General features: G+C 29.6%; 16 protein-coding genes across 16 annotated transcripts; 10 read left to right on the top strand and 6 right to left on the bottom strand. All coding sequences in view use genetic code 12, as the record gives it.

Moving 5' to 3' along the window:
• Position 1: 1 nt before the first annotated feature.
• On the bottom strand, positions 2-1,227 carry PEX11 (Pex11p). The gene has a single exon (XM_064883918.1). It carries the CDS (start codon positions 776-778, stop codon positions 80-82), a length of 699 nt encoding a protein of 232 aa, XP_064740024.1. The 5' UTR covers positions 779-1,227; the 3' UTR covers positions 2-79.
• A 448-nt stretch (positions 1,228-1,675) lies between these two features.
• On the top strand, positions 1,676-2,473 carry RJT21DRAFT_113188 (uncharacterized protein; the record flags this gene model as incomplete). The annotated part of the gene is made up of 1 exon (XM_064880142.1): positions 1,676-2,473. One exon carries the CDS (start codon positions 1,676-1,678, stop codon positions 2,471-2,473), a length of 798 nt encoding a protein of 265 aa, XP_064740023.1.
• Positions 2,474-2,497: 24 nt separating this feature from the next.
• RJT21DRAFT_25881 (uncharacterized protein) lies at positions 2,498-3,772 on the bottom strand. The gene has a single exon (XM_064883919.1). It carries the CDS (start codon positions 3,398-3,400, stop codon positions 2,522-2,524), a length of 879 nt encoding a protein of 292 aa, XP_064740022.1. The 5' UTR covers positions 3,401-3,772; the 3' UTR covers positions 2,498-2,521.
• Positions 3,773-4,144: 372 nt separating this feature from the next.
• On the top strand, positions 4,145-7,360 carry RJT21DRAFT_130074 (uncharacterized protein; the record flags this gene model as incomplete). Its single annotated transcript, XM_064882991.1, has 1 exon — positions 4,145-7,360. One exon carries the CDS (start codon positions 4,145-4,147, stop codon positions 7,358-7,360), a length of 3,216 nt encoding a protein of 1,071 aa, XP_064740021.1.
• A 38-nt stretch (positions 7,361-7,398) lies between these two features.
• HPD1 (Hpd1p) lies at positions 7,399-8,676 on the bottom strand. The gene has a single exon (XM_064883926.1). It carries the CDS (start codon positions 8,509-8,511, stop codon positions 7,438-7,440), a length of 1,074 nt encoding a protein of 357 aa, XP_064740020.1. The 5' UTR covers positions 8,512-8,676; the 3' UTR covers positions 7,399-7,437.
• A 525-nt stretch (positions 8,677-9,201) lies between these two features.
• RJT21DRAFT_25885 (urea carboxylase-associated family protein) lies at positions 9,202-10,259 on the top strand. The gene has a single exon (XM_064883920.1). The coding sequence runs from the start codon at positions 9,315-9,317 to the stop codon at positions 10,221-10,223; it is 909 nt and encodes a 302-aa protein (XP_064740019.1). The 5' UTR covers positions 9,202-9,314; the 3' UTR covers positions 10,224-10,259.
• Positions 10,260-11,801, bottom strand: RJT21DRAFT_25886 (putative lipoate--protein ligase). Its single transcript, XM_064883921.1, has one exon. The coding sequence runs from the start codon at positions 11,742-11,744 to the stop codon at positions 10,296-10,298; it is 1,449 nt and encodes a 482-aa protein (XP_064740018.1). The 5' UTR covers positions 11,745-11,801; the 3' UTR covers positions 10,260-10,295.
• Positions 11,802-11,883: 82 nt separating this feature from the next.
• POP4 (RNase P/RNase MRP complex subunit) lies at positions 11,884-12,735 on the top strand (the record flags this gene model as incomplete). The annotated part of the gene is made up of 1 exon (XM_064880141.1): positions 11,884-12,735. One exon carries the CDS (start codon positions 11,884-11,886, stop codon positions 12,733-12,735), a length of 852 nt encoding a protein of 283 aa, XP_064740017.1.
• Positions 12,736-12,765: 30 nt separating this feature from the next.
• On the bottom strand, positions 12,766-13,707 carry VPS51 (Vps51p; the record flags this gene model as incomplete). Its single annotated transcript, XM_064880140.1, has 1 exon — positions 12,766-13,707. The coding sequence occupies one exon, from the start codon at positions 13,705-13,707 to the stop codon at positions 12,766-12,768; it is 942 nt and encodes a 313-aa protein (XP_064740016.1).
• A 132-nt stretch (positions 13,708-13,839) lies between these two features.
• RJT21DRAFT_25888 (DNA-directed RNA polymerase III subunit) lies at positions 13,840-15,025 on the bottom strand. Its single transcript, XM_064883922.1, has one exon. The coding sequence runs from the start codon at positions 14,925-14,927 to the stop codon at positions 13,962-13,964; it is 966 nt and encodes a 321-aa protein (XP_064740015.1). The 5' UTR covers positions 14,928-15,025; the 3' UTR covers positions 13,840-13,961.
• On the top strand, positions 15,026-16,156 carry RJT21DRAFT_25889 (uncharacterized protein). Its single transcript, XM_064883923.1, has one exon. It carries the CDS (start codon positions 15,124-15,126, stop codon positions 16,027-16,029), a length of 906 nt encoding a protein of 301 aa, XP_064740014.1. The 5' UTR covers positions 15,026-15,123; the 3' UTR covers positions 16,030-16,156.
• Position 16,157: 1 nt separating this feature from the next.
• On the top strand, positions 16,158-17,397 carry ARG3 (ornithine carbamoyltransferase). Its single transcript, XM_064883925.1, has one exon. The coding sequence runs from the start codon at positions 16,291-16,293 to the stop codon at positions 17,311-17,313; it is 1,023 nt and encodes a 340-aa protein (XP_064740013.1). The 5' UTR covers positions 16,158-16,290; the 3' UTR covers positions 17,314-17,397.
• A 1-nt stretch (position 17,398) lies between these two features.
• Positions 17,399-18,767, top strand: RJT21DRAFT_25891 (methylglyoxal reductase (NADPH-dependent)). Its single transcript, XM_064883924.1, has one exon. It carries the CDS (start codon positions 17,646-17,648, stop codon positions 18,660-18,662), a length of 1,017 nt encoding a protein of 338 aa, XP_064740012.1. The 5' UTR covers positions 17,399-17,645; the 3' UTR covers positions 18,663-18,767.
• A 73-nt stretch (positions 18,768-18,840) lies between these two features.
• On the top strand, positions 18,841-19,972 carry RJT21DRAFT_119415 (bZIP transcription factor). Its single transcript, XM_064881397.1, has one exon. It carries the CDS (start codon positions 19,041-19,043, stop codon positions 19,899-19,901), a length of 861 nt encoding a protein of 286 aa, XP_064740011.1. The 5' UTR covers positions 18,841-19,040; the 3' UTR covers positions 19,902-19,972.
• A 989-nt stretch (positions 19,973-20,961) lies between these two features.
• Positions 20,962-22,553, top strand: RJT21DRAFT_2609 (uncharacterized protein; the record flags this gene model as incomplete). The annotated part of the gene is made up of 3 exons (XM_064883939.1): positions 20,962-21,079; positions 21,254-21,411; positions 21,531-22,553. 3 exons carry the CDS (start codon positions 20,962-20,964, stop codon positions 22,551-22,553), a joined length of 1,299 nt encoding a protein of 432 aa, XP_064740010.1.
• Positions 22,554-22,830: 277 nt separating this feature from the next.
• Positions 22,831-26,010, top strand: RJT21DRAFT_119414 (uncharacterized protein; the record flags this gene model as incomplete). Its single annotated transcript, XM_064881396.1, has 1 exon — positions 22,831-26,010. Exon 1 carries the CDS (start codon positions 22,953-22,955, stop codon positions 26,007-26,009), a length of 3,057 nt encoding a protein of 1,018 aa, XP_064740009.1. The 5' UTR covers positions 22,831-22,952.
• Position 26,011: the final 1 nt, after the last annotated feature.

Here is a 26,011-nt window from a genome sequence, read left to right as displayed (position 1 = left end):
TATAAATAATAATAAATAATATATTAACTAGTACTATGTAAGGTATATAAGTATATTTGTTCTAAGATATAATTTTACACTAAGGAGTCAGCTCCCATAAGTCCTTTAAACCCATAACTGAAGTAATAATACCAGCTAATCCAATATCACCTTCAGTAAAGTGTAAGATATCTAATGTATTAAGACAAATAAATGAATCCAAAAGGTGCCAGACCAATTTTCTCTTGGCTTTATAAAGTTTACTTTCAATAGCCTTTGTATCAACTTTTTCATCTTCATCTTTAGTAGATGATTTTTGAGAAGTTAATGAAGTAATTATATGTAATGAATTTACAATTCCTGCTAATAAAGCAAGTAACCAGAATCTTGAAGCCCATTTAGAAACAGTTGGGAATTTCTTAGTATCAATAATTCCTAACATTTTAAACCATGTAATAGAATCTAATGTTAAATAACCAGCATAACCTAAATTACTAATAATTGAAGTTGATTGTAATACTGGATCTAATAATTTATTATCATAAAATTTAGAAGCAGCTTGTAAATGATTCAAAGGCTTTAAAAATCTTAAACCTTTTCTGATAAATGTGAAATGTTGCTTTAAATTAGCAAATAATTTAATTGTTTCAAGTGAATAACCCTTTCTTTCAGCATAGAAAGCTAAGAATCTTGACAAATATGCTAATAATCTAAATGATTTTTCTCTTTTAGGAGTACTATCTATAAAAGTAATTAACTTAGTAACTGTTGGATGATAAACAAGTGTATCGGCAACCATTTTTGTATATCTAATGAATAAGTTATTGCAATAATTGTCGTAAATTAACTAGATCAAATTAATAATTATAATACTAATATAAACAAATCCGAATTGTTATGGGTTTTATATAAATTATAGTTAATTTAATATGTTTTTATTGGGGTAATCGGCGCGTTGAGTGCAGTCCATTACGGATAAAAGGACCGAGGACCAATTTTTTGTTTTCATATGAATTAGTGGTTCTTTTTATATTTCAGCAAATCAAGCTTGGATAAATTGATAAATGATTCGGATGAATTAATTATTTACATCAGTTATGTCATGTATCTATTCATTTTAAATTATATTCACTTTACTATTACTTTTTTGCAAGTTATGGTGAATAAAGTATAATCTAGTATGGGGTCACTAACTTTTGTTCACCTCATGTATTCTTAACTCCTGTTGCTCTTACCTCCTCTCTAATTAAATAATGCACTATTTAACTCATGTAAAAAGTATCTGTCAAAGCTGAACATTTTGAAACTTAATTTGTGTTAGTTTGTGCCTTTATCTTGTTTACTTTTGTCTGTTCTGTTCTCTTCTGCCCTGTTTATCCTGTAACTCCCCTGTGACTCTTTTTCCATTTTGCAACCACAATAGTCCCGGAACTACAAATTTACTAATTTACGTAACTTCCGCCGAATAATTAGATTAATGCTTTCTTTCCCCGATCTACCTTATTTTTCCGTCACTCTTAAGTTAATATGATTTACTCTATTGGTTAGGTAACTGACTCCAGCCAGTAGATTCTTTATCGTAATCTCTACCAAGCGAAAAATACCCCAGAGCCGGCATAACAATATGTGATAACTTCCGAAGTTAGTGATTTAATACATACATATATACATACTTACTTACACACACACCAGTATAATGCCTTCATTATTTATACTGTTGGATACTAAATTTTCTCAAGTCACTGTAAGTCTCAATGGTCATAATGTTAGAATTCCCCCAGAGACACTTTGTGGTAAATTAGATGTTCCACCGGATTATCATTTAATAGGGGTAAAAGATGATGATCATAACTATGGATGGATTGTAGATTGTACATTTACAGAATATGAATATTATACACTCACTAAGATAGATAATGAATATCAGTTAACAACACTGAGTATAATCAAATCTGATACTGAATTAAATTGTAATTTCCCAAGTATTATAGATACCAATATTGATTTTGAAGAATTTCAGAAGGTAACGGATTTGAAAGTTTCAAATAATATTATACCAATTCATGATAAACATATTATAGATACTATATCTGTAAAAGTTATAGATACTCCAAAATTTGAATATCCACTTCATTATTATGTTACATTATTAGAATTTACGTATATACTGTTTGTTGTACTAAATATTTCTCAGTTTCAAGAGTATTGGTTAAATACAATTCATCAACTTGGACTTATTCCATTAAAATCTTATCAACTTCATAAATCTAATACTATCAATATATTAACTAAATTAATTGATCAAATTAGACAATTACATACAATAACTAATCAAGGTGATGATATAATTAGAATTCCTCCAAATACAAGAGAAATATTAGATAATAGATTTCGATCAGAAGTATGGAATATTCAAGATGATTGTTGTGGAAAATTAAAGTTAAATGGAGTAATAACAAATAAATGGAAACTTTTGAAATCATATATTTCATAATTTATCTTCTATATACAAGTATTATTAATAAATAAATTATAAATTTTCTTATATTTTTACATTAACATTAGGATCAGTATCAACATCAACTATAGTAGTATCAGCTTGACTTTTAGCTTCAGCTCGGTTTTCAGCTTCAGCTTTTGCTTTTGCTCTTTCTTTTGCTCTTCTTTTGGCATCTTCACGACGTTGATTTTGTTTCAACTTAACTTCTCGATCTACTACCTTACCATGCAATATTTCCTTACCTGATTCCAATAATTTAATATATTCATTACGGTAATAATCTTTCTCTTCCAAACTAATTTTTTTCCATGCTTCAGCAATTTCCAATTTAACTTTTTTATACTCTCCACCTCTTCTAGTATATTCTAATGAAACGTAATAATTCCAAGCATGAATAAAACCAATCTTTTTTGTTGTCTTTTTTGAACTACCATCATCGGAATTTGAAGATTTATCATTTACGTCAACTTCTATAGTTCGATCTCCTATTAATTGTGACATGTAAAGTTCTTCATTTTTTTGATGAGCTATTTCTTTTGGAGTCAACTTTTTAACCTTAATAATATTAGATAAATCAGCTTCTGGTACCCATTTTTCATTAATTAAATTTTGTAATTGAGGAATATTTGAAGTATCTATAGAATCTTGAGGTTGAGATTCAATAAATGATTCAATATTTGCAATTGTCCATTTAGATCCGTAATGAGTAGACGGTATGGCAAACCAACCATATTTTGTTAATATAGTAGAATATTTATTAGGATCTTCATATAATCCTTTTACTACTTTATTTATAGGAGTAGTTGGTTTTGTTAGTTTAGGCTTAACAGTGTAAAATCGATTCGAAAACTTCAAATAATTCGTCCCCTTTACTATTGATCGTATACCAACATAACTAGAAATTAGTCTAGTTGTTAACATTATATTATATATTCATATGATACTTGAACTAACTAAAATCTAGAACAAATATATATATACATATATAACTAATAATAACTAATAATAACTAATAACTAGTAACTCATTACTATAGCCAAGTATTGAAAAATTTCTTTTTCTATCGGCATATCCCAATTGAGGTTTGTGGCATTGAGATGAAGTAAAGTGAGTGAGTTATTTTCCGTGCGTGTATGTGCAGGTTTAGGGGACTAGGGGAATTTATCCAGGATACCTATGGACAAGGCAGGGTATTTATTAGTTAAATAAATAATAAATTATAGTTAAAGATTATTAAGATTAATTAACTGTTATATATTATTATAGATTAATAAGTGTTGGAGTTTGGTGGTAGTTAATTTAAAAAATCTATCTATCCCATTATTTCCATTTTCTAGCTTATCTACACCGAGTTCGCAATCGCACCTACTCATCATCGACTTTATCAGATCCCGAGGTATTTGTATTTAATAGTTAATTTTTAATTTGATCTAATAGGCAAGTATATTGTGTTAATTAGTAAATTGTATAAAAATTATATTTCAGTCATTTTCATTATCATTTTCATAAATTATTTGTGGTTGTGTTGTTGTTAATGTTTACTTCAGCCGTAACCAAACTATAATAAGAATATCAATAATTTTCAAATATTTCATTAATTTTTAATAATTTTTAATAATTTTCATATATTTTCATATATTTTTCTAAATTTCATCATTTATAGATATGCAGACACCTAATTCACCGTTATTTCCTCCTCAACAATTAACCTTATCACCATCAGGAGCTACATTTTCATCAGTTCAACTACCTAATTCATCTCAAGTTCCGGATGATATACCTACATACCTTCCTCAACTTCCTGATAAACCTTTAGCACTGACGGGAGGAATTCAAGTATATATTATTCCTGCTGAAAAGAATCTTTATGTTCAAGGATTTGAAGCTCATGAATATGCTGAAAGACCTCCAACTATTTTAAGAGGTTGTTTATATTTAAGAATTACAAAATCTAGTAAAATTAAATCTATTACTTTAACTTTTAAAGGTACTCAAAGAACTGATTGGCCAGAAGGTATTCCACCAAAAAAGACTCAATTTGCTGAATCAACCGATATAATAAATCATACTTGGCCATTTTTACAACCAGGATCAATATTTCCAAATAATGGAGCTGATGTATTTCAAGAATTATCAAATAATTCTATTGATCATGATATAAGTCATTTATCACTTGGAGAATCTCGTTCAAGAGGTTTATCACCGGCTCCAACCATGTCAGATTTAACAGTAGTACCAACAAATGGTACAAATCCTGGAGGAAATTTTTTAACTCGAAGTTTATCACCAGCAACTAATTTTATGAGAAGAGCTACTTCACCATCAGTTTCTTCAATGGATGGTCCACCTGATTTATCATCAATAATATCTCCCTCTAATAATTCTGAAGATTCAACAAAACCAGCAACTTTTCAACCTGGTGATTATATTTATAATTTTGAACAACCATTACAAGCATCAATACCTGAAACTTGTAGTGTAACTTTTGGTACCGTAAGTTATCATTTAGAAGCTTCAATAGTTAGACCAGGGACTTTTAAATCAAATTTAATTGCTAGAATGCCAATTCAAATTATTAGAACTCCTGCTGAACAAAATTTAGAAGAACATGAATCAATTGTTATAACCAGAGATTGGGAAGATCAATTAAAATATGATATTGTTATTGGATCTAAATCCATTGTATTAGATTCTTATTTACCATTAGCTTTCAGATTTGTACCATTATTTGGTAAAGTATCATTACATCGTATAAGAGTTTATTTAACTGAAAATTTAGAATATTTTTGTAAAAATAAAAAAGTTCATCGACTTGAACCAGTTCGAAAATATCTTTTATTAGAACATAAAGCAGAAAAGGGGAAATCTTTATTAAATGATAATTCAGATAAGGGAGAAGATGAATTTATTGATATGTTACCAAAAGAATTAGAATTTCAAGTTTATGTACCAAAAATTGTTAATGATAGAACTAATAATGAAATTCATCCTGATACATCTTATGAAAATATTCAATCTCATCATTGGATTAAAATTTGTTTAAGAATTTCTCGATTAGATCCTGAAAATCCTGATAAAAGAAAACATTATGAAATTTCAATTGATTCTCCTTTACATGTTTTAAGTCCATTAGCTGCTCATGGTAATACATCTTTACCAGCTTATGATGATTTTATTGCCAGAAATAAAGATAATACAATTAATTATAATTTATCACCTCCAACATCTCCTGGAGTAATTCCAATTGATAATACTTCAAATGCTTTTAGAAATGCTTCATTAAATAATTCAAATAATTTCTTAACAGTATTAAATCAAAGTCCATCAAATAATGGTGGAAATTCTCTTGATGAAATTATGGAACGTCGTCCAAGATCAGCTCTGGCTCTGCCAGCTCCATTTACAAGATTAAATAATCATTCTTATGATGAATCTCCTATTGTTGATGAAGCAGATATGCATTTAGAAGCAAACCTTTATAAACCTAAAGTAATTAATCAACTTCATTCTCCTCAAGCATTTCCTCATCCAGGAACTTTTACATCTCCACTTAATTCACCAGTTCAACGTCCTATACATATTATTAGACGTCCATCAATTAATCCTCCACCATTTGATGCTGATATTGCTCCTCCACCAGCAGAAGAAATTATGCCTCCACCAGCTTATGAAGCAGAAGATCCTGCCCTTTCTTTATCTCCATTAAGAATTGATGAACCAAGTACAAATTCGAATTCAAATTCAAGTTCAAATTCAAATTCAGAAATGCAAAGAAATCAAAGTAATCAAAGTAATAATTCAAGTATTCCAGCTGTATCAATGATTGTTCCAACTATTGGATCTCTGGAAACTCCAGTTAAAAGTTTATTACAACAACAATTAAGAAATAGTCGTCCATCATTAGATAGTAGACATTCAGGAAGTAGTAAATCTATTTCCAGTAAAAAACTGATGGATCTGGCTCTGAGTCATAAATCAAATTCAACAGCTAATACAACTTCAAATAGTAATTTACTTGTAGTTGCTGATGATGATGAAGAACAAGATATAGTTGATTATCCTAGTTCACCTATTATTCCTCCAAGAACTTTAAGTCCAAGACGAGTATTTCATCTGGAAGAAGTTGATGAAGAATTTGAGAATAATGAAAATCCATCGATTGTTGCTCTTAATCAATCGAATAGTATTAATAATCAACTTCCTACATCTCGTCGTACATCAGTTTCTTCTTATACATCAGTTAGTACTGATATTATTCCAGTAGAACAAACTATACCTTTATTAAGTTTATCAAATGCATCTATGATTTCTAATTTAACTCATTCTGAAGGTAATAATGGAATTAGAAATCAATCAGTATCTTCCTTATTAAATGATGCTAATTTTGTTCGTCGAGGAAGTCAAATTACAGGATTATTATCAACCAGAATTAATGAATTTCTTGAAGGAGGAGATTTAGGAGAAGAAATGAATAAAATAAATGGAAGTTTATTAAATTTAAGAAATCCTCGAATTAAGAAACATTATCAAGATGATAGTAGTTCAACCAATCAAACCTTATCTGAAGGTATTGAATCTGAAGAAGTTACTTTAAGAGATGTTGAATCAGATGCTACATCAGTTAGTGTAGGTACTGAACCTCGAGAAAGACAAAAAAGTTTTGGAGTTATTCATACTCCTGTTGGTCATACAAGTGAAGGTGAAGAACAAGATGATGATGATGATGATGATGAATTAGATGCATTTGTTCATACTCATGCTCATAATCCTAATGAATCTCAAAGTAGTGCTATAGTTCATGAATTACCTCCAGTAACAAATACTAATAAACCTACACGAGATGATGGAGTTCCTGGATTTAAGTACAGTTATGTAATATAGATATATCCATATAAATTATTATTTATATATAAATTTTAATAAAATTTTGCATTATGAATTAATAAATGATTAATTATTTATTTATGTCTAACTTCAACAATGTTACCATCTTTATCCTTTTCTAATTCACCTAACCATTCAAATAAAACTGCTAAATCTCTATTGGCTAAATCATCTCTTTCACATGCTTTATCATACCAATGTTTACTAACATCTCCCAAGTATAAGAATCTTTTAGCATAATCAGCACATGATGTAGCTAATACTAAATCTTTTCTAGTTAATTTTGTAACAAATCCTCCTTGATAACCAACATCAGCTGGAAGACTATTTTCAGGATAAACTTCAGGAATTGGACAATTATCAACTGCTGCCCAACATTTACCAGTAGAAACAGAAACTAATTTAGCATAATCTTTTAAATTTAAACCAAAAGATTTAGCTAATTGAAATGAATCTGCAACAGCTAAATTAGTTACAGCTAATAAATAATTATTAGATAATTTTGCAGCTAATCCAGTACCATGTTTAGCACCACATGGGAAAATATTAGCACCCATTTTTTTAATAAGAGTAGCTAATTCAGGAGAAACTGATTCATGATCTGGTCTGGAAAGCATAAATGATAAAGTTGCCTTTCTAGCTCCTGCAACTCCACCAGAAACTGGTGCATCTATGAAATCAAAATTTGGCACTTCTTTTTTAACATATTCATGAACCTCGGTTGAAGTTGGAATATCAATTGTCGATGAATCAACAAAAGTTACTTTAGAAATTGTATCTTTACCGGAATTTTTATATTCTTGAACTAATTCTTCAACAACTGCTTTAACATGTTTACCTTCGGGAACCATTGTTACAATGAAATCTAATGGTTCATGAACATCACTAACAAAACTTTTAAGAGTTGGTAAAGTATGTAATTGATGAGCATTAGCAGGGTTTATTGAAGTTACATTATCAACAAATCCTTTAATACTAGCAGGTAAAGTATCATTAACATATAAAGTATCTTCAGGAGCTAATTTATTATAAATATGTCTAGCCATATGTTGACCCATTTGTCCCAACCCGACAAATCCATAATTTATTGATCTTACTTGACTTGTAGATAAATGACGATAACTAATTCTTGTAATTGCCAGTTGCATTTTATAAAAAAAATAGCTTTATGATTTACTATGAAAATGATAATTTAATTATACCTATTAAATAATACTGGTTTGTTGGTGTTTTAAACAATATCCGAAAAATTTATCATAGGAAATAACTTGCCTTATATACTATAGTGAGCAAAGACAAATAATAACTTTAATTACTTTTCGCAAGTACCTACTGAGTTAGTGCAGTACGGAACTTTCAATTATACAGAGGAGTTTCCAAGGTTAATCTAAACTAGTTACAGGTTTCGGCTAATGCTCCTTATAGTTTAACTAGTGTAAATGTCTTAATATTGTTGGCCGTACCCGCAATAGTTAACTATGTATTCGGTAAGCCCAAATTATATTCAATCCCCACAGGATATCCATTGCCGATACTTTTTACTTGTAAAATGGCTAGTATGTAGGTCATATAATCAACCCCATCTACCCCAGACAAAACTTCCATGGGTATTTCATCTAAATTGTCTTGTGGAACCCCTCCTCCGCACCACTTACCTCTTTAGGAAGTTTGGGTGAGAAAATGGATTTTGGATTTTTGGATTTTGGATTTTAAGACATGGACTTTTGAGTTATGTCGTCAAAGCGCGAAACGCCTAATTGAGAATCAGATCAGTACGACATTATCTCTCGGGATTTTTCACCCTACTTACCGATACAGGCCATTATTAGACTATTGAATTATTGAATTATAATTGAAAAATTTCAATTCATTATCAATCTTTTAATTCATTAATCTAAGATAAGGCACATTTATTAGATATTATATAAAAATAAATATAAAAGAAATAAAAATGCCCGAAAGTTCAGTCGACGATTCAGCCGCATCTTCACAAACCCCAGTTAAAACAACTTATAACTTATCTAAACCAAGAGCAGCTTATTATCCTCATCCTGGATCAAAGATTTATGCCGATAAACAATTGTATAATAAAATCGCCAACGCACCTAAATCATTAGTTGAATCACACTTATGCCAACCAAGATCAGGAATTGCAGTTAAAATTCCTGCTAAATCTGTATTTAGATTAACTACCCCAGAAGGTCCTCAAGTTTGTGATTTGAATATTTGGAATTTACATAATCCAAGAGAACGATTTTGGGCCGCTAGAAGCAGACAATTACATTCTGCTCATGTATCAACCTTTGACAGATTATGGTCAAACTTACCTTATTTAAGACCCCTTGTAACTATCACGGCTGATACATTACTGGCAAGACATGATGAATGGGGTGGAAGGGTTCATGATACTTTGGGTACAAGATGTGACCCATATGTTGATAAACTTATAAGTGGTGAAGATAATGATTTCCACTGCCATTCAAATTTAACAAGGGCAGTTTTACCACATGGTTTAACTGAATTCGATGTCCATGACGTTTTAAATGTCTTTCAAGTTACTGGCTTGAATGAATATGATCAATATTTCATGGAGGCTTGTCCTGCTTCCAAGAGTGATTACTTTGAAATGTTTGCTGAACAAGATCTCTTAGTCGCAATTAGTGCATGTCCTGGAGGAGATTTATCTCAATGGGGTTGGGGTGAAGATAGTGAAAATTTAGATGACCTGAAGATGTTGGACTGTTGTAGACCATTGGGTATAGAAATTTACAAATTAGACGATGAAGAAGATGTATTAAAGGAATGGAAAGCTCCTGAATTCGTCAATTACAGAGGAAATCATGGTTTGAAAGGTCCATAATATATATACTTGTAATTAGAAAGTAGATATACTGTATATACATGTTATTGTTAATATTTACAAGAGTTAATTTTATATCGTTCCATCTATCGATTGACCTACCCAGTCGCTTATAATATCGTTAGTTATAAACCCAGCCACATCACTACCAGTGTATTTCAACTTGTTGTTCTTTATATGCATGTCGAGAAATGCAAAACTTTCATTGATCTTTTCGATTGAAAGCAATCTATTTTCTGTTTCAATAAAGTCCAATTCAAAAGTTTCTAAATGACCATGTTTATCTATGTGGAATTTTATTTTAAATCCAAACTTTTCATTATTTAGTTCATGAGTGAACTTCGGGGTTGATCCAAATCTCCAGCTCCATTTTTTCAATTCTTTAGCTGTTTCAAAAACTTGTAGAGGAAGTTTAGTAGTTTCATCAACTGTAACAATTTTTGAAATTCTATTAATTGTGTTAGCTTGAACAAAATCTTTTAATCCAAACAATTCATCCTGATCATATTCATCATTATCAGAAACTTTCTGTGTCTCTTCAGTGGATAACTCAGTACCATATAAATCACTAAACTTATCTGATACATATTGAATAAATTGTTCTTGAGTGAGTTCTAAGTTAGTAACTTTAGATTTAACAGAATCAATAGAATTCGATGCATCAACAATTCCTAATTTCGATTCATCTCTATGTAACAATTTACCTAATATGTCTAATCTCAGATTTAGAAGCATGGTTCCATGATGATAAGATTTTCCTTTGGATAATTTATATGCTGATCCACTAACTTTATAATTAATACCATCTTGTGAAGATTTGGTAGTTATATCACCTCTTTCATTAACTTCTATAGAGTACTTTGAACCTGGAATAGAATTCACAGCATTTGTAACCAAATTAGCAAATGTAAATCTATCAAATTTTTCCTTAGTAGTCATAAAGGAATAATTAACATTACCCAAATCATGAACCACTGTACCTCCACCAGACCTTCTACGTACAAGTGGTATACTAAGAGAGTTCAACAATGGTAAATTGACTTCCTTCCAGGGATTTTGATTCTTCCCTATAACTACACATGGACTATTAACATAAAACATTAATCTATTATAATTAACATTTATATCTTCAGGTTTGGGCATTTTATGATATATGTAGTCCTCAATGGCAAGATTTATATATGGATTAGATAACTTAGATACAAATACAACTGGTTCCTTTAATGATACTACTGTCTCTAAATCTATTCTGACTTCATCATTGGTGACACTATTAACATTAACAATTTTCTCTTGACTCTTTTGACTCTCTCCTATAAATTCTAATTTCTTAGTTATTACATCCGGTGATTCTTTATAATGTTGAAAATCTCCAAGGTTCAAATCGTCATTTTCCATTCCAGATAAATCATCTTGAAATGGAACCTGTATGTTCGAAAAACGTCTAGTGAGCTTAACTCTGTTCCACGCAATACTTGTCGATATACGACCGCGCACTCCCCATCGAGTTAATACACTCATTATTACTCTGATAACATAAAAAGTACAATCTATATAGACTTTGGAATACTGAAAAATTGCGAAGAGAAGTATCAAATAATTTTTTTGAAATCTTTATACATCTTTGCACATCTTTTATATAAATGATACAGTAAATAGAATGAACAGAACTAATGCTTTGGAGAGACATCTTCTCACCAGATGTTATGACTCTCAAGATAGAATTGAAGAACTTTTAACTACTAGATATTCTTTAACTGGAGATCAGAAACCAGTTATACATTTTACTCAGTACAAGCAAACAGATAAAGTCAAATCTTTATTACATTCTGAAAAATCTTCATCTAATAATGAGATCTCATCAACAAGAAGAGTTAATACCAGAAGAGATTTACAAGCATATATAAAGACTACCCTTAATAATCAAAAGAAAGTTATTAAGAAAATTCAAGCTTATAACAGAAAGAAATCTTCTCAATCACGTCAATTTCCTTTAGATAAAATGATTAAAACATTTAATATACCTCAATATGATGAATTTATTGGATTAAATAACTTATGGCAGAACTATATGCAAGAATTATTATTTGTTAATAAGAATAAAACTATAGAAAGTATTCCTAGTTTAACTACAATATTACCAAAATTATCGACAGCTGATTTTAATGGTTGTTTATTAACAGTTATCCAATCTAAAAATACAAATTTTGTAGGGTTAAGAGGTATAGTTGTATGGGATGCTCAACATTCATTTTTAATATGTGTTCCTAGCAAGAATGATTCCAAAGAATGGAATGAATCTAAAGATAAATTTAGTCCTTCTGAAATGGTAGGTGGATTTAGATTAGTACCTAAACATAAAAGTTTATTTGCTTTTGATGTAATTATACCTAATGATGAAAGTGAAACTGAATGTATTGGATTCACTATGATAGGTAGTAGATTTGAATTCCGATCTGTAGATAGATCAGGGAAGAAATTCAAAGGTCATGCAGTAGATGGGATCTTATAAATAGAAGTAATGAATAATGACATATATTTTTTAAAGGAATTTCTGTTTTAATGAATTCAATTGTAGTATGAGTAGTTCATCTTTATTTGTCAGTAATTTTTCAAGTATAGTTTGAATTGAATCCAAAAGTTTCGACTTATTCTCTTGACTAATTTGGGTTTTATCACCATTCAATATAAAATTAAGTTCCTTTATAAGGCCAGTAATATCAACATTGTCAGGAAATTCTTGCTTTTCATAATTATCCGGTATTACATTAATACTAGCAGTTGAATCAGATTGACTGAGTTCTGCTTGAAGATTCTTTACTACATCTTCAAATGATCCATCAAACTTCTTAGCATCATTATTTATAAAATCCGAGAATTCCGTTAATACTGAATTGAGATAATCTTCAGTATTATCTATTGATTTCTCATTATTATCATTAGATGTAGAAAATATCCCTAATCCATCCACATTATTGTTTTCTTGTTTACTAGGAGTTGCATTAGATATATCATGTAATGTTTGACTTAATCTAATTAATTCATAATAATTCTCATAGATAATAGTTTTCTTCTCTACAGCATGAGAATTCAATTTATTGGTTAATGAATTCCGTAATTTTAATATATCTTCTATATTACTTGTCTTTATAAAATTAGTGACATCTTCATTATTTTCAAGATTTAAATTTGTAGAATTGGTTCTTGTCCTTTTAGGTTGTTTTTCTTTAATTTCTTCATGATTTGGATCTTTGGATGGTGAACCCTCATTAATGTTAGAAATATCTGATTCATCTTCATTATGTGATATATTATAGAATTCTTGTAATGCTTTCCTCCTCGACAGGATCTTTCTCGTTCCTGCGGTTGGTGTCAGTGGTGAAGAATTATTACTTGAACCGATCAAAGGAGTAGAAGTCTGCGACGGTACTCTACTCAGATTCAATGATGGTTTCTTATAGGATAATACAGGACTATCTGACATTGCAATGCTAAAGTGTATTTCCTTACTGGTGATAATCGGGGAAACCGTTTACATTGAACTTTTTCGCACTGATATCTAAACACTTTATATACGACAAGTTATTAGATTCATTACTGATTTACTACATTATTATAATAAATTCTTATCTATGAGTCTATAGTATGTAAGTACATTACCATAAACTATATACATGTTGATTATACATAAATATTATCACTATATAAATATATATATATATGTGCGTGTGTGACCTGTTATTGTTGGAACCAAGAATCCAAATATGTTGTATCAGCTTCTTCAGCATCAGGAAGAACTTTATAATGTTCAAAGATTGAAAATGATTTAGGTTGTATAACTTGTCTAAATTTATCATTTATAACTATTTTATTTTCTTCTTCTTCATATGATCTTCCATAACCTGCTTCTAATACACTTTGCCAAGTAGCTCTATAAGTATCAGTTGTTTGATTAATTAATTCTAATTTATCATCAAATACAAGTACATCACATAAAGATCTAATATCATTAAGTACTAAATCTATATTAGTAATTTTATTGGAAGTAATAAATTCCATTATAGTATCTAAATTAACAAAACCTGTATGATTAGATGGATATGATGATTGAACAGGATTTGAATCTTCTGTAGGAGCTTGAAATGCAGTAGGATATGTTTTTGAAGCAGCGAATCTCCATATAACAGTTAATAAAGAATCAATAAATTCGGTATCTAATTCTGAATCTGTAAACCATGGACCACCAGTAACTTCAATAGATGGTTGTAAATTATATAACATATAAATCTTTCTGGTTGGATGTTTAACTGATTTAATTGATTTAATATATCTTTGATTTTCTAAAGATTTTAAACATCTTACAACAACATGTTGATGTAAATTAGTTTTAGCTTTAATTGTCTTTGTCCAAATCCCTTCTCTTCCCCATGCTTCAATATATGAATAAATCATAGCTTCATCATCAGTCATTTGGGTAATTTTATTGGCTTCTATAATAGAAACTGCTTGAAATCTTAATTCATCTCCTTGTTTAATTAATTTAACAAGTTTTCTATTAATTAACTCTTGTGCCAAACTTAATAATTCAACTGGTTTAGATATATGAAGTAAATCTTGTAATTCTTGTTGATTGAATAATGTCCCTGAAGGAGACTCTAGCATCTTATTATGAAGCACTTGAGCTCGTTCTGAACTTTCTGCCATGATTCTTTCTTCTTCTTATTTGTTACTATTATTATAAATACTATTCAATTTCACAGAAGAAATGTCTATGGGTCTTCACTTAAGATGATCTGAATATTTTTTTTTTTGTACTATGAATTTTTTTGTTTGTTTGTGCACTAGTTTACCTTTAAGCACCAAATATATAATAATGAATACATATGAAGAATTATCATAAATGACAGATAAGTTAGGTATACTCGATGAATTGGACGATTCTATCGAAACAGTCATACCGAAATTTAAAAAGAAAACTCCTAAAGTTAAGAGTGTAAATGTTCATAGATTGACATTTCGTGATGATGATCAAGATGAAGAAGACAATAATTTAATAATACCGTCTAAACAATCCGGAGGATTTAAAAGTAGAAACCCATTTAAAACAGTTCAATCTAGTAGTTTTCGTAATAATAAATTTAAAACTAATGTAAAGAATGACTCAGATGAAATACTTGAATTAGATGATGATCCAGAAAATGATCCTGTCATTGAAAATATCCATGATTTGGGTGAAGACTTTAAATTACGACCTCATGAAGAAAGTATAAGTTCACCATCACCAATTATACCAGAAAAGAAATATGTACCAATAGAAACAAATAAGTTTTCTATTAAAATATCAAAACAGGAATTACAAAATGAGTATAGAGATGAACATTCTCTAGATTTTAATGAAGAAGATGAACCAAAAGGTCAAGTTTATGATGATAGTGATACTGAGATGGCACAAGCACAATTTATTGATGATGCTCCATTAAAAATTAAAAAGGCTGAGGTTTCAGAGAAATATCAACAAATATCAGATCGATATGATGTAGAAATAAAATCAGATCTGGATTATGATGAAGATGATAATAATAATAATGAAGACTCACCGTTAACTAGTGGTCCTAAGGGCTCAATAAAAGTTAAAGAGATTTTACCTATTGATGAGCAAATAGATGCTTTAAGGCAACGTATAACTGACTTACAAATTAAAAAGACAAATGCCGAAACTAACTTAAACTTATTAACTAAAAGTCTTGCACAAACTAAACAAGAAAAAGAAAACTTGCAGCATAAACTTGATGCTTATGAATTGTAACTATAGTAAATTATTTAAATGCCGTATAATATATGATTTTATTAATGCTAGTAATTACTGCATGTAAGCGTAAATTTGAGAATCCCTAACAAAGCGGCGATCTTCAACCGCGCTTAGCCATTTTCAATTTCCTAATTCGTCATGAGTCATGGACAGTTAATTTAGATTGGATGAAAATTTTCACTTATAACTTTAATATAAAAAGCTTAAGATTCTTCTATATTTATTGAAGACATATAATAATAGATTCCTCTCTCTATAATGATGGCTGTTAAAACAATTACTTCAAAAAGATTCATTTCAGGTACTACCGCATTAAAATCGGCTCCTCGCCATTTAGTGAGTATTTCTCATTTAACTAATGATGAATTTGGATCATTAGTTTCAAAAGCTGAAAAGTTTAAAAAAATAGTTAAATCAGGTGAAACTTCTATTGAAAATCATCAAAAATTATTAGGAAAATTAGTAGCATTATTATTTACTAAACGTTCAACTAGAACTAGAATTAGTTCTGAAGGTGCAGCAGCATTTTTTGGTGCACAACCAATGTTCTTAGGTAAAGATGATATTCAATTAGGAGTTAATGAATCTGTATATGATACCACTAGAGTTATAAGTTCTATGACATCTTGTATTTTTGCAAGAGTTGATAAACATCAAGATATTTTGGATTTAGCTAAAGATTCTTCAGTACCTATTATAAATTCATTATGTGATAAATATCATCCATTACAATCTATTGCTGATCTTTTAACTATAAAGGAAACTTTTGGATCTACTCAAGGTTTAAAATTAACTTGGATAGGTGATGCTAATAATGTTATTAATGATTTAGCTATTGCTTCTTTAAGATCAGGAATAAATGTTTCAATTGCTATACCAAAAGGTATTGAATTTGATTCTGATGTTAAAATTTTAGCTGAAAAATTAGCTAAAGATTCTAATTTAACTTTTGAAATTGTCAATGATCCTGTACAAGCTTTACCAAATGCCAATATAATTGTTACTGATACATGGATATCAATGGGTGAAGAATCTCAAAAAGTTGCTAAATTAAAACAATTTGCTGGTTATCAAATAACTCAAGATTTACTTAAAGCTGGTAAAGTTGCTTCCAATTGGAAATTTATGCATTGTTTACCAAGACATCAAGAAGAAGTTGCTGATGATGTATTTTATAGTGAAAATTCTGTAGTATTTGAAGAAGCTGAAAATCGGTTATATGCAGCTATGGCAGCTCTTGAAGGATTTGTCATTAACAAGGGTGATTTGTTAAAGAATTAATGAAATGTTAAATTAAATAATATCTATATACACTATTATAATGTTCAATATAAGTGAATGAAAGCTAAATCATAAATTTTGCAGTATTCCCGCTAAGCTAAGCTTCCATTCCCAAATGGGTAATATGCGAACCACCACACTAAACTTTTTGTTCGCTGAGTATGTCTCACTATTCCCCCAACAAACCGCCGCCACAATCATTGCGGGCCGAGCCTCGCGGAGGGAGAAATTGATTTAAATGGCTGGAGAAATGTCTAGACAATTGAAATTTTATTAGAATTTCTTATTTATATTTCAATTGGCTTATAGTATATACTTTAATTGAATTTAATATGACTGCTACTACTGTATTTGTTTCAGGAGCCACTGGTTTCATTGCTCAACATGTTGTTAAATCTTTACTTGGTAAAGGTTATAAAGTTGTTGGATCGGTTAGATCTGCCTCTAAGGGAGATCATTTAAAGGGTTTACTTAATTCAAATGATTTTTCATATGAAATTGTTGAAGATGTTGAAAAAGTTGGTGCTTTTGATAAAGCCTTAGAAGCTCATCCTGAAGTATCTGTATTTTTACATACTGCTTCACCATTTCATTTTAAGACATCTAATCCAGAAAAGGATTTATTAAATCCAGCTATCAATGGTACTAAGAATGCCTTAAATGCAATTCAAGCTCATGGTAAAAATGTTAAGAGAGTAGTTATTACTTCATCTTATGCAGCAATTGCAACTTCAACTAAAGAAATTGATAACACTCATACTTTCACTGAAAAGTCATGGAATGAAGTTACTTGGGAACAAGCCACTAAGGATCCAGTAGCAGGTTATAGAGGCTCTAAGACTTTTGCTGAAAAGGCTGCTTGGGAATTTTTGGAATTACAAAAGCCTGACTTCGAGCTTGCCGTTGTTAATCCAAGTTTTGTATTTGGCCCACAAGCATTTGATAGTGAAGTTAAAGATTCTTTAAATACTTCTTCTGAAATCATTAATGCTATTTTAAAGAATGGTCCTGATGCAGATGTACCTGCAAGCAAAGGTGGATTTGTTGATGTTAGAGATGTTGCAGCTGCTCATATTGTTGCCTTTGAAAAGAAAGAAGCTGTAAACCAAAGATTAATTCTTAATGCTGGTAGATTTGCTGGACAAGATATTCTTGATATCTTAAATGAATCATTCCCAGAATTAAAGGGTAAAATTCCTGTAGGTAAACCAGGAATTGGACCATCAATTACTTCTACTTTAGCTAAAGTTGATAACTCTAAGACTATAGAAATTTTAGGATTCGATCTTATCGGTTTAAAGAAGACCGTAGTTGATTCTGTCAAGCAAATTTTGGATTCTAAAAAATAAAGATATTAGCTAGTTGAGTATATACGTTTAAAATATATATAGTTAGGATTTAACCAAATCCGGAATTAACCTATATATGTAGGATTCATTTGATAATGATAATGATTTTGATTAGTTATAAGTGATAATGATATTTCCCCATTAGGAAAGTCCGAGAAGGCCGACGGCTTTTGTGGCAGTCATGGAAATAGTGAATCAACAGTTCCATACAAAATTGTGATGCTTAGAAATCAGCCGTATCGATAGATCCGTAAATTGCCATTCGTATATTATATATATATATTTATATGTATATGATTCGTTTGAAATTGGATTTAAAGTTGTGAGGGTATACTTTATTCATAATTTTAACATTAATACTAAATAATAGACATAGTTATGATTATTACTAAACCATTGACACCAGGGTCAACTGGAAGTTCACTGAAGGAAGGAGATGAAGAAGAGGTACTTTATAGAGGTAGGAAGGTCCCAAGAAGTGTGAGATTACAACAAATGAGAGAATCACAAAAGATGCTACGAGAACAAAGAAAACATAAGGTTCAAATCTTAGAGAAAGAAAATTATTTCTTAAGACAAGAATTAGAAATGTTACGTAAAGGTATAAGATATTTAAAACCTAGAAATGTTAGTGCTGAATCATTTTATCCTCCTTCCGAATTAGATAAACTCTATACTTTTGAAAGAGTTACTACTGATGGTTTACAAAAATTTGCCCAACATAATATACCGTATGAAATATATTCTCGATTCTTTATTGATGGTGTTTGTATTGTTGCTAAAGTTTTAGAAGCAATTACTTTGTGTATAGCAACTGAACCTGCTCCTGAATGTTCAGAACGATTACAAGAAATGTTATTCAAATATACTCCTACTGAAGATTTAAGAAAATTATTTATTGAACAATTGAATCATTATGTAATGTATAAGACTATACCTGATTATTGGAAAAATGCTGATCCACATTTACCTCAGGGAGTTATGAGTTCACTTCTGGTCGTTGAATTTATTGTTAAACATTGTGAATATGAAGCTATTAGTATGGATGCATTAAAGGGATTTTTAGCTAGGTGTACATTTGCTACTTATTGGGGACCCGCTATTTATGTTAATGACGTAATAATTTCTGTTGCTGCAGCATCAGATCCAGATTATGATGGAGATTTAATTGAAGGTAAGTTAGACGATAAGCTTTGTAATACACTGTCATTAACAGTTGATAGTAATCTATCAATTTAAGTATTAAGTGCTAAAATTAGATTGCTTTAGTTGCGACTTGGGATGGGTACAGCCTCATTTCATATACAGCCTCATTTCATATACAGCCTCATTTCATATACAGCCTCATTTCATATTTAAAATAGGGGCACAATAGGGGCACTGACCGAAACTTTTACGCGGCTGTAAATTAGATCTATCGTTCCTTCTTTTGTACATTCTGATATGTACTCATTAAATCGTTGTAATTTTAAAGGTTGTCGGCATTGTGTTAAACATTGCTACGCTATTTCGCAAAGTCCTTTCCATATAAAGCATTATGAGCTTGCTGCTAATAGGTAAAAAAATTGACGAGAAATTTAGAAATTTAGAAATCTAGTAAATTATAGAGAATTTTTTACTAATTAGCCATTTCCAACTTTTATCATGTTATCAACTACCTATCAAAAAATGTATACGACTATAGCATTAAGTTACATATCAGCGCAGAGTTCGGTTCGCAGATGCATAACAGACCTAGTAAGTCTTGGAATGATATTCCTATTGATGAGTTACTAATACATCACTAAATAGAACTTCGTCCATATACTAAACTCGCATACATACAGTAATTTATGAATATATGAATATATGAATATATGAATTTTAGCACTTTATACTAAATTTACGATTTACCTATGGACATACCTTTAATAAGGAAGTCGTGTATAACAACGAAAAATTTAATTTAGCTGCTAATTAGCAACCATATAAAGCTTAAACTTCTTTATCTTATTACAATGGCTGAGTTTATAGATAAAGTACAGTTAACTAAAATAATTAGGTTCTTAATAGTTAACTATGAACAAGACAACTTGAATATATTTAATTCAATAATAATCGATGAACATGATCCCGCTCTCCTAGAACTCAACCAAAATAATAAGTAGATTTCGAGAAAAGGAAGCTAGGATTCATGATGTCTAACTTTGTTGCCTTTTGTGGATGGTCAAATCATCACATGATACATTTAAGTGAAAATTATCTATCTATGGACCAATATATCTTGGATTTCTGATCTCTACACGATATAGTCCTCAAAATGCTTGAGGAAGTATTATTTGAAAGTAATTCACATATTCCATATAATTATGTTAATTCTTGTTTCAATATTTCAGTAATATTTTTCACTTCATTGGCACTTTCTCAGTCGGAAGATGGTCAATTAAGAATATAAGAGTCAGTTACAGCGGTTCCCGGAGATACTTTGAAAATTATCTGCAAGCATTTCCGACATCAATAGGCTTGCCGGGTGATAATGATATGGAAAATAAATTAATGAGCTTACCATTAAATGTTGGTATGTTAAAGAATTCTTTCTTTCAAACTACTAGGATCCTTAGAAAAGTCGATAGTGAAGCAACTTCAAATTCAATTCGAATTTTCATTTCTACCTGGTATCTTAGAATTTCTATCATACAAATTTGATTCTGCAGACGTAATTCCTGATGATGATAGTAGTGGTGTAGTTCGTCCTGATTTAGGAATATGGGTGACTAAGGTAACCAATATTATGTGCCTATCGAGCTTAAAGTGAGCGGACTAAGAGGAGCTGTCGATTCAATAGCAAATCATAACTTGCCATTTATGGGACCGACCGCATTTAGAGAGCATTTCAATCTGAGTGTATTTCAAATGCTTACATATCACTCGGAGATAGGATTCCTCATTGATAGATCTTCGATTATTATTATAAGAATTAAGCTGTCAAAAATCGTCAATCAATTAGTGAATCGAGCTGACAGTTCACTTATAAAAGTCTTAGATTGTGCAGTACTTTGTTTAGAACACAGCACTAATGGTAATAATTTAGGGTCAATATTAATTAGTTATTTGGCAGATTATTTCCAAAATATAACTTTGCAACGTACTACGGCAATTGAAGAGTTATTTAGAAGTTTTCAGCTAAGTGCAGATCAAAAACATTTGATGATGGTTAGTAGGGTAAATTTTGTTAGAGAAGAATGGCTCAAATCGTTCTCAAATTATCGGTTGGTTGACAATTGTTTCGTTCATGATTCCCATCCTGATATTCTGATTCCTCGGGAAATCTTTGAACTCAAAGATTTAATTGAGGATTGGAAAGAAAGAAATGAGAATGAATTTGAAATTGTTCGGAATTTGAGGGATGGTGAACCTATCAATGGTTATTTCTCTAAAGTGTTCTTGAGTAGATTTCGTGGTACCAATCGTGATATTGTACTTAAAGTTTATGACCCTATGTCTACCCCAGTTCTCGATAGAGAAATTGGGTTAGCGGACAGAGAATTCTACAGCGTATTCAGTTATATACTAGAAATGTTTTTCTCAGAAGTTAGAGCCTATCTTACGATCAGAGGTGTTCCAAATGGTACCGATAATTCTCCGCCTGATAGTGGCAGTGGAAACAAATCATTGAATAGTTTAATAAATATTAATTATACTCCTTTTCTTTATGATTTCGGCTATTTTAGTGGCTCGATGGGACTGGGATTTTACTTAGTTGAGGAGTTTATTATAGATCAAGAATTAAATTGTGAAACTGAGCATTTCAATACTTTGGCTCGGGAAGCCCTCACTAAAGTCCATCAAATAGGATTGATCCATGGAGATATACATGCTGGTAATTTAATTTATGAAAGGCGTAGAGATTGAGTTTTTCTAATAGATTTTGGAAAATCTACCTTTACCAACTTTGTTGGTAATGAAAACAATATAGAAACTGACTGGGTAAATTTAGAAAGAACTTTAGTTAAAATTGAAAATATGAGATTTCGTTTAATTCATTAAATGTATGTGTAATTTTGCTAATATTAATTGGTTAAGAGTATAACTACTTATAACAAGAGAAGAGAGTATTTATGTTAATATATGAATTTCTGTTATCAATACTTTCCAGTAATAAAGTTTATGAATACGAATAGCGCTTATATAAAAGATATATTTTTTCAAAATTGAAATCGCAGTCAAAGGTTGAAAAAAAATTTTGGTAGGACATCTCTACCAGTATCCAACAAGTCATTGCAGCCAATAAACGTCAGTTAGTACAAGGCCATGACGTCAGAAGTTGGGTTCAATCCAGTGTCCTCTATTAATGAAGAAGAATTTCATGCCTTAAAGCATTATGGTCCTGTAACTTCATTAAAAATTCATGAAAATTATATTTTAGCTGGTAATGGATCTATATTAAAAGTATTTAAAATTGAAAAAAATGAAAAGACTCGAGTTGTATATAGTGAAAGGGTTCTTAAAAGAAATAAAATCCATTCTATTGTAATTAGTTCTGAGGGGAAAGTATGTATTAGTGGAGGTAGATCATTTGCTATGATTAATTTTGCAGACCTCATCTCAAATAAACAATTTGCAGTAATTGAAAGAGCCATTAATGAATGGATTATTACAACTGAATTTTTAAATGAAAATACTTTATTAATTTTAAATTCTCATAATACTATTTATAAAATTGATATTATTAATAATTTTAAATTAATTGATAAAATTCATTGTAATGAAAAATCTATTTTATATAGTGGATCAATTAGAAAAATTAATGAAAATAAAATTATTATTGCAGCTGGTACTGTTATGAATGGATGTATAATATGGGAATTAAATTCTCGTACTATGTTACATAATTTAACAGATCATGAAGGATCAATTTTTGGTGTAAAAATTGATAATAAGGGACAATATATAATATCATGTTCTGATGATAGATCAATTAAATTATATGATTTCCAATCAGGAAATTTATTAGCATCAGGTTGGGGTCATGGATCTCGGATTTGGAATCTTGAATTCTTTCAAGATACTTCAAATGGATTTAAAATCATGAGTGCTGGAGAAGATTGTACTATGAGAATATGGCAATATTTACCTAATCAAGATATTTTACAACAATTACAATTATGGGAAGATTGTCATAGAGGTAAACATATTTGGTCAGCAGATATTGATGATATAAATTTAAAATTATGTGTATCAGGAGGTGCTGATGGTAAAATAAGATTACATGATTTATCAAATCGAGGTAAATTAAATAATTATACTTTAAATTATTTATCTCAACAAGCTAATATTTCATTTAAAAAGAATGAAATAATTAAAAGTTTTGTTGAATTACAAAGTTTAGGTTTATTAATTATTATTACTTCAGGTGGTCATATAATTTTATTTGATCAAGAATCTCATCAATTCAAATCACTTGAATTATCATCAGATGAAAGTAATAAATTTGAAGGATTTGGGTTAATGCAATCATTTAATGATATTAATGTTGTAGCCGTTAGTAGTATTCATGGAGAAATTTTAATATTAGAATTTACAAGTTTTAATATTCCACCTAAGAAAACTTGGATTAATAATGATATTTTAGGTAAAAATAAAGTAACAAATTTCATGGCTCAATGTATTGGTGATACATATTATCTTTTTATTGATTGTCCAAATTCCAAAATTCCATTTATATTAAAGACATTTAAATATAATTCTCAAGGTTTCCAATTAGAAAATACTCTACTTCTTGAACAACCTCAACAAACAAGTTTTACCACTACAGATATGTCTATAGATTTGAAAAATAATTGGTTAATTGTGGCTTCTAGATATGTTTCATTAGCCATTTATGATTTAAATTCTACTGAAAGACTTATACCTTTACTGAAATTACATAAAAAGATTTCAGCAGGAGATTCAATTACTTCAATTTCAATTATTGAATCATCAATTCCACAAGAAATCATCTTATTAACTATTGTTAGAGATGGAATTTATATGTATATTAGAATTAATGAAACTTTTGATATAAATATTATTCATAAAAATAATATTTCTAGAGGATTTATTGAAGGGGGATATATTGATAATAATAATGAATTAATACTTTATGGATTTAAATCTTCATCATTCTATATTTGGAATGAAACGAAACAAATTGAATTAACTAATGTTTTATGTGGAGGAGCCAATAGACTTTGGAAAGTAATTAAGTATAATGAAGATCAACACCAAATGATTGATTATAAATTCTTATTCATTAATAAATCTGAACTTAATATATTTACATTTCAAGGTAGATTTATAAAAGATAATTATGGATTAATTAATGAAGGAACTCATGGAAGAGAAATTAGAGATGTAACAATTAGTCCTGAATTATTATCAGATAATTCGAGACTTATTATGACAGCTTCAGAAGATACTACATTAAATCTTAGTAAACTTTTATGTGATGGATCAATTAAGAATATTTGGAATTTAAATCGTCATGTATCAGGATTACAAAAGATTAAATTTTTTAATAATAAGTATATTGGTAGTTCAGCTGCTAATGAAGAATTTTTTATTTGGAAGATTGAAATGATTAATAATAATCCTGTTATACGAGAATATTCTCGATTACAACCATCAAATGATAATCCTGATGTTCGTATAATGGATTTTGATTCAATTCCATATTATAATGGACTTTTAATAGCTACAGCTTATTCCAATTCTGATATAAAAGTTTGGTATTTTGATATAAATAATGCTAAATTTCAATTAATTTGTCAAGGAACTTATTCGACATTTTGTATTTTAAATATTACAATGTTACAAATAGATAATCATTATTTTATTCAAATTGGTAGTACGGATGGTTACCTTACTATTTATGATATTTCTCAATCAATTGGTTTATCAAGTCCAGTAAGGACAATTTCTCAAATGATTATTAAACAAAAACTTCATCAGAATGCTCTTAAAGCCATTTATATTAAACCAATAAATTCTTATACATTTAAAGTATTTACTGGAGGTGATGATAATGCATTAATTCTTGGGGAATTAGTATATAATCAATCTAATGAATCATTACAATTTAATATCTTAAGCTTTATTGAAGATGCAGCTTCATCAACTATAACTTCCATATCTAATTATGATGATAATACAATTATTGTTACTTCGGTTGATCAAATTATTCGGAAATGGATTCATACAAATAATGAATTACAATGTTTAGCTGCTACTTATACTACGGTAGCAGATACAGGATGTTGTGATACAACTACTTTCAATGATCAACTGATAACAGTTATTGGTGGAGCAGGTTTAAGTACTTGGAAATAGTT

This window comes from Scheffersomyces amazonensis (genome assembly GCF_036850825.1).
Source record: "Scheffersomyces amazonensis strain UFMG-HMD-26.3 chromosome Unknown RJT21scaffold_2, whole genome shotgun sequence".
NCBI lineage: Eukaryota > Fungi > Ascomycota > Pichiomycetes > Serinales > Debaryomycetaceae > Scheffersomyces > Scheffersomyces amazonensis.
The sequence above is the reverse complement of the archived record's forward strand: the minus strand, read 5'-3'. Positions and strand labels throughout refer to the sequence as shown.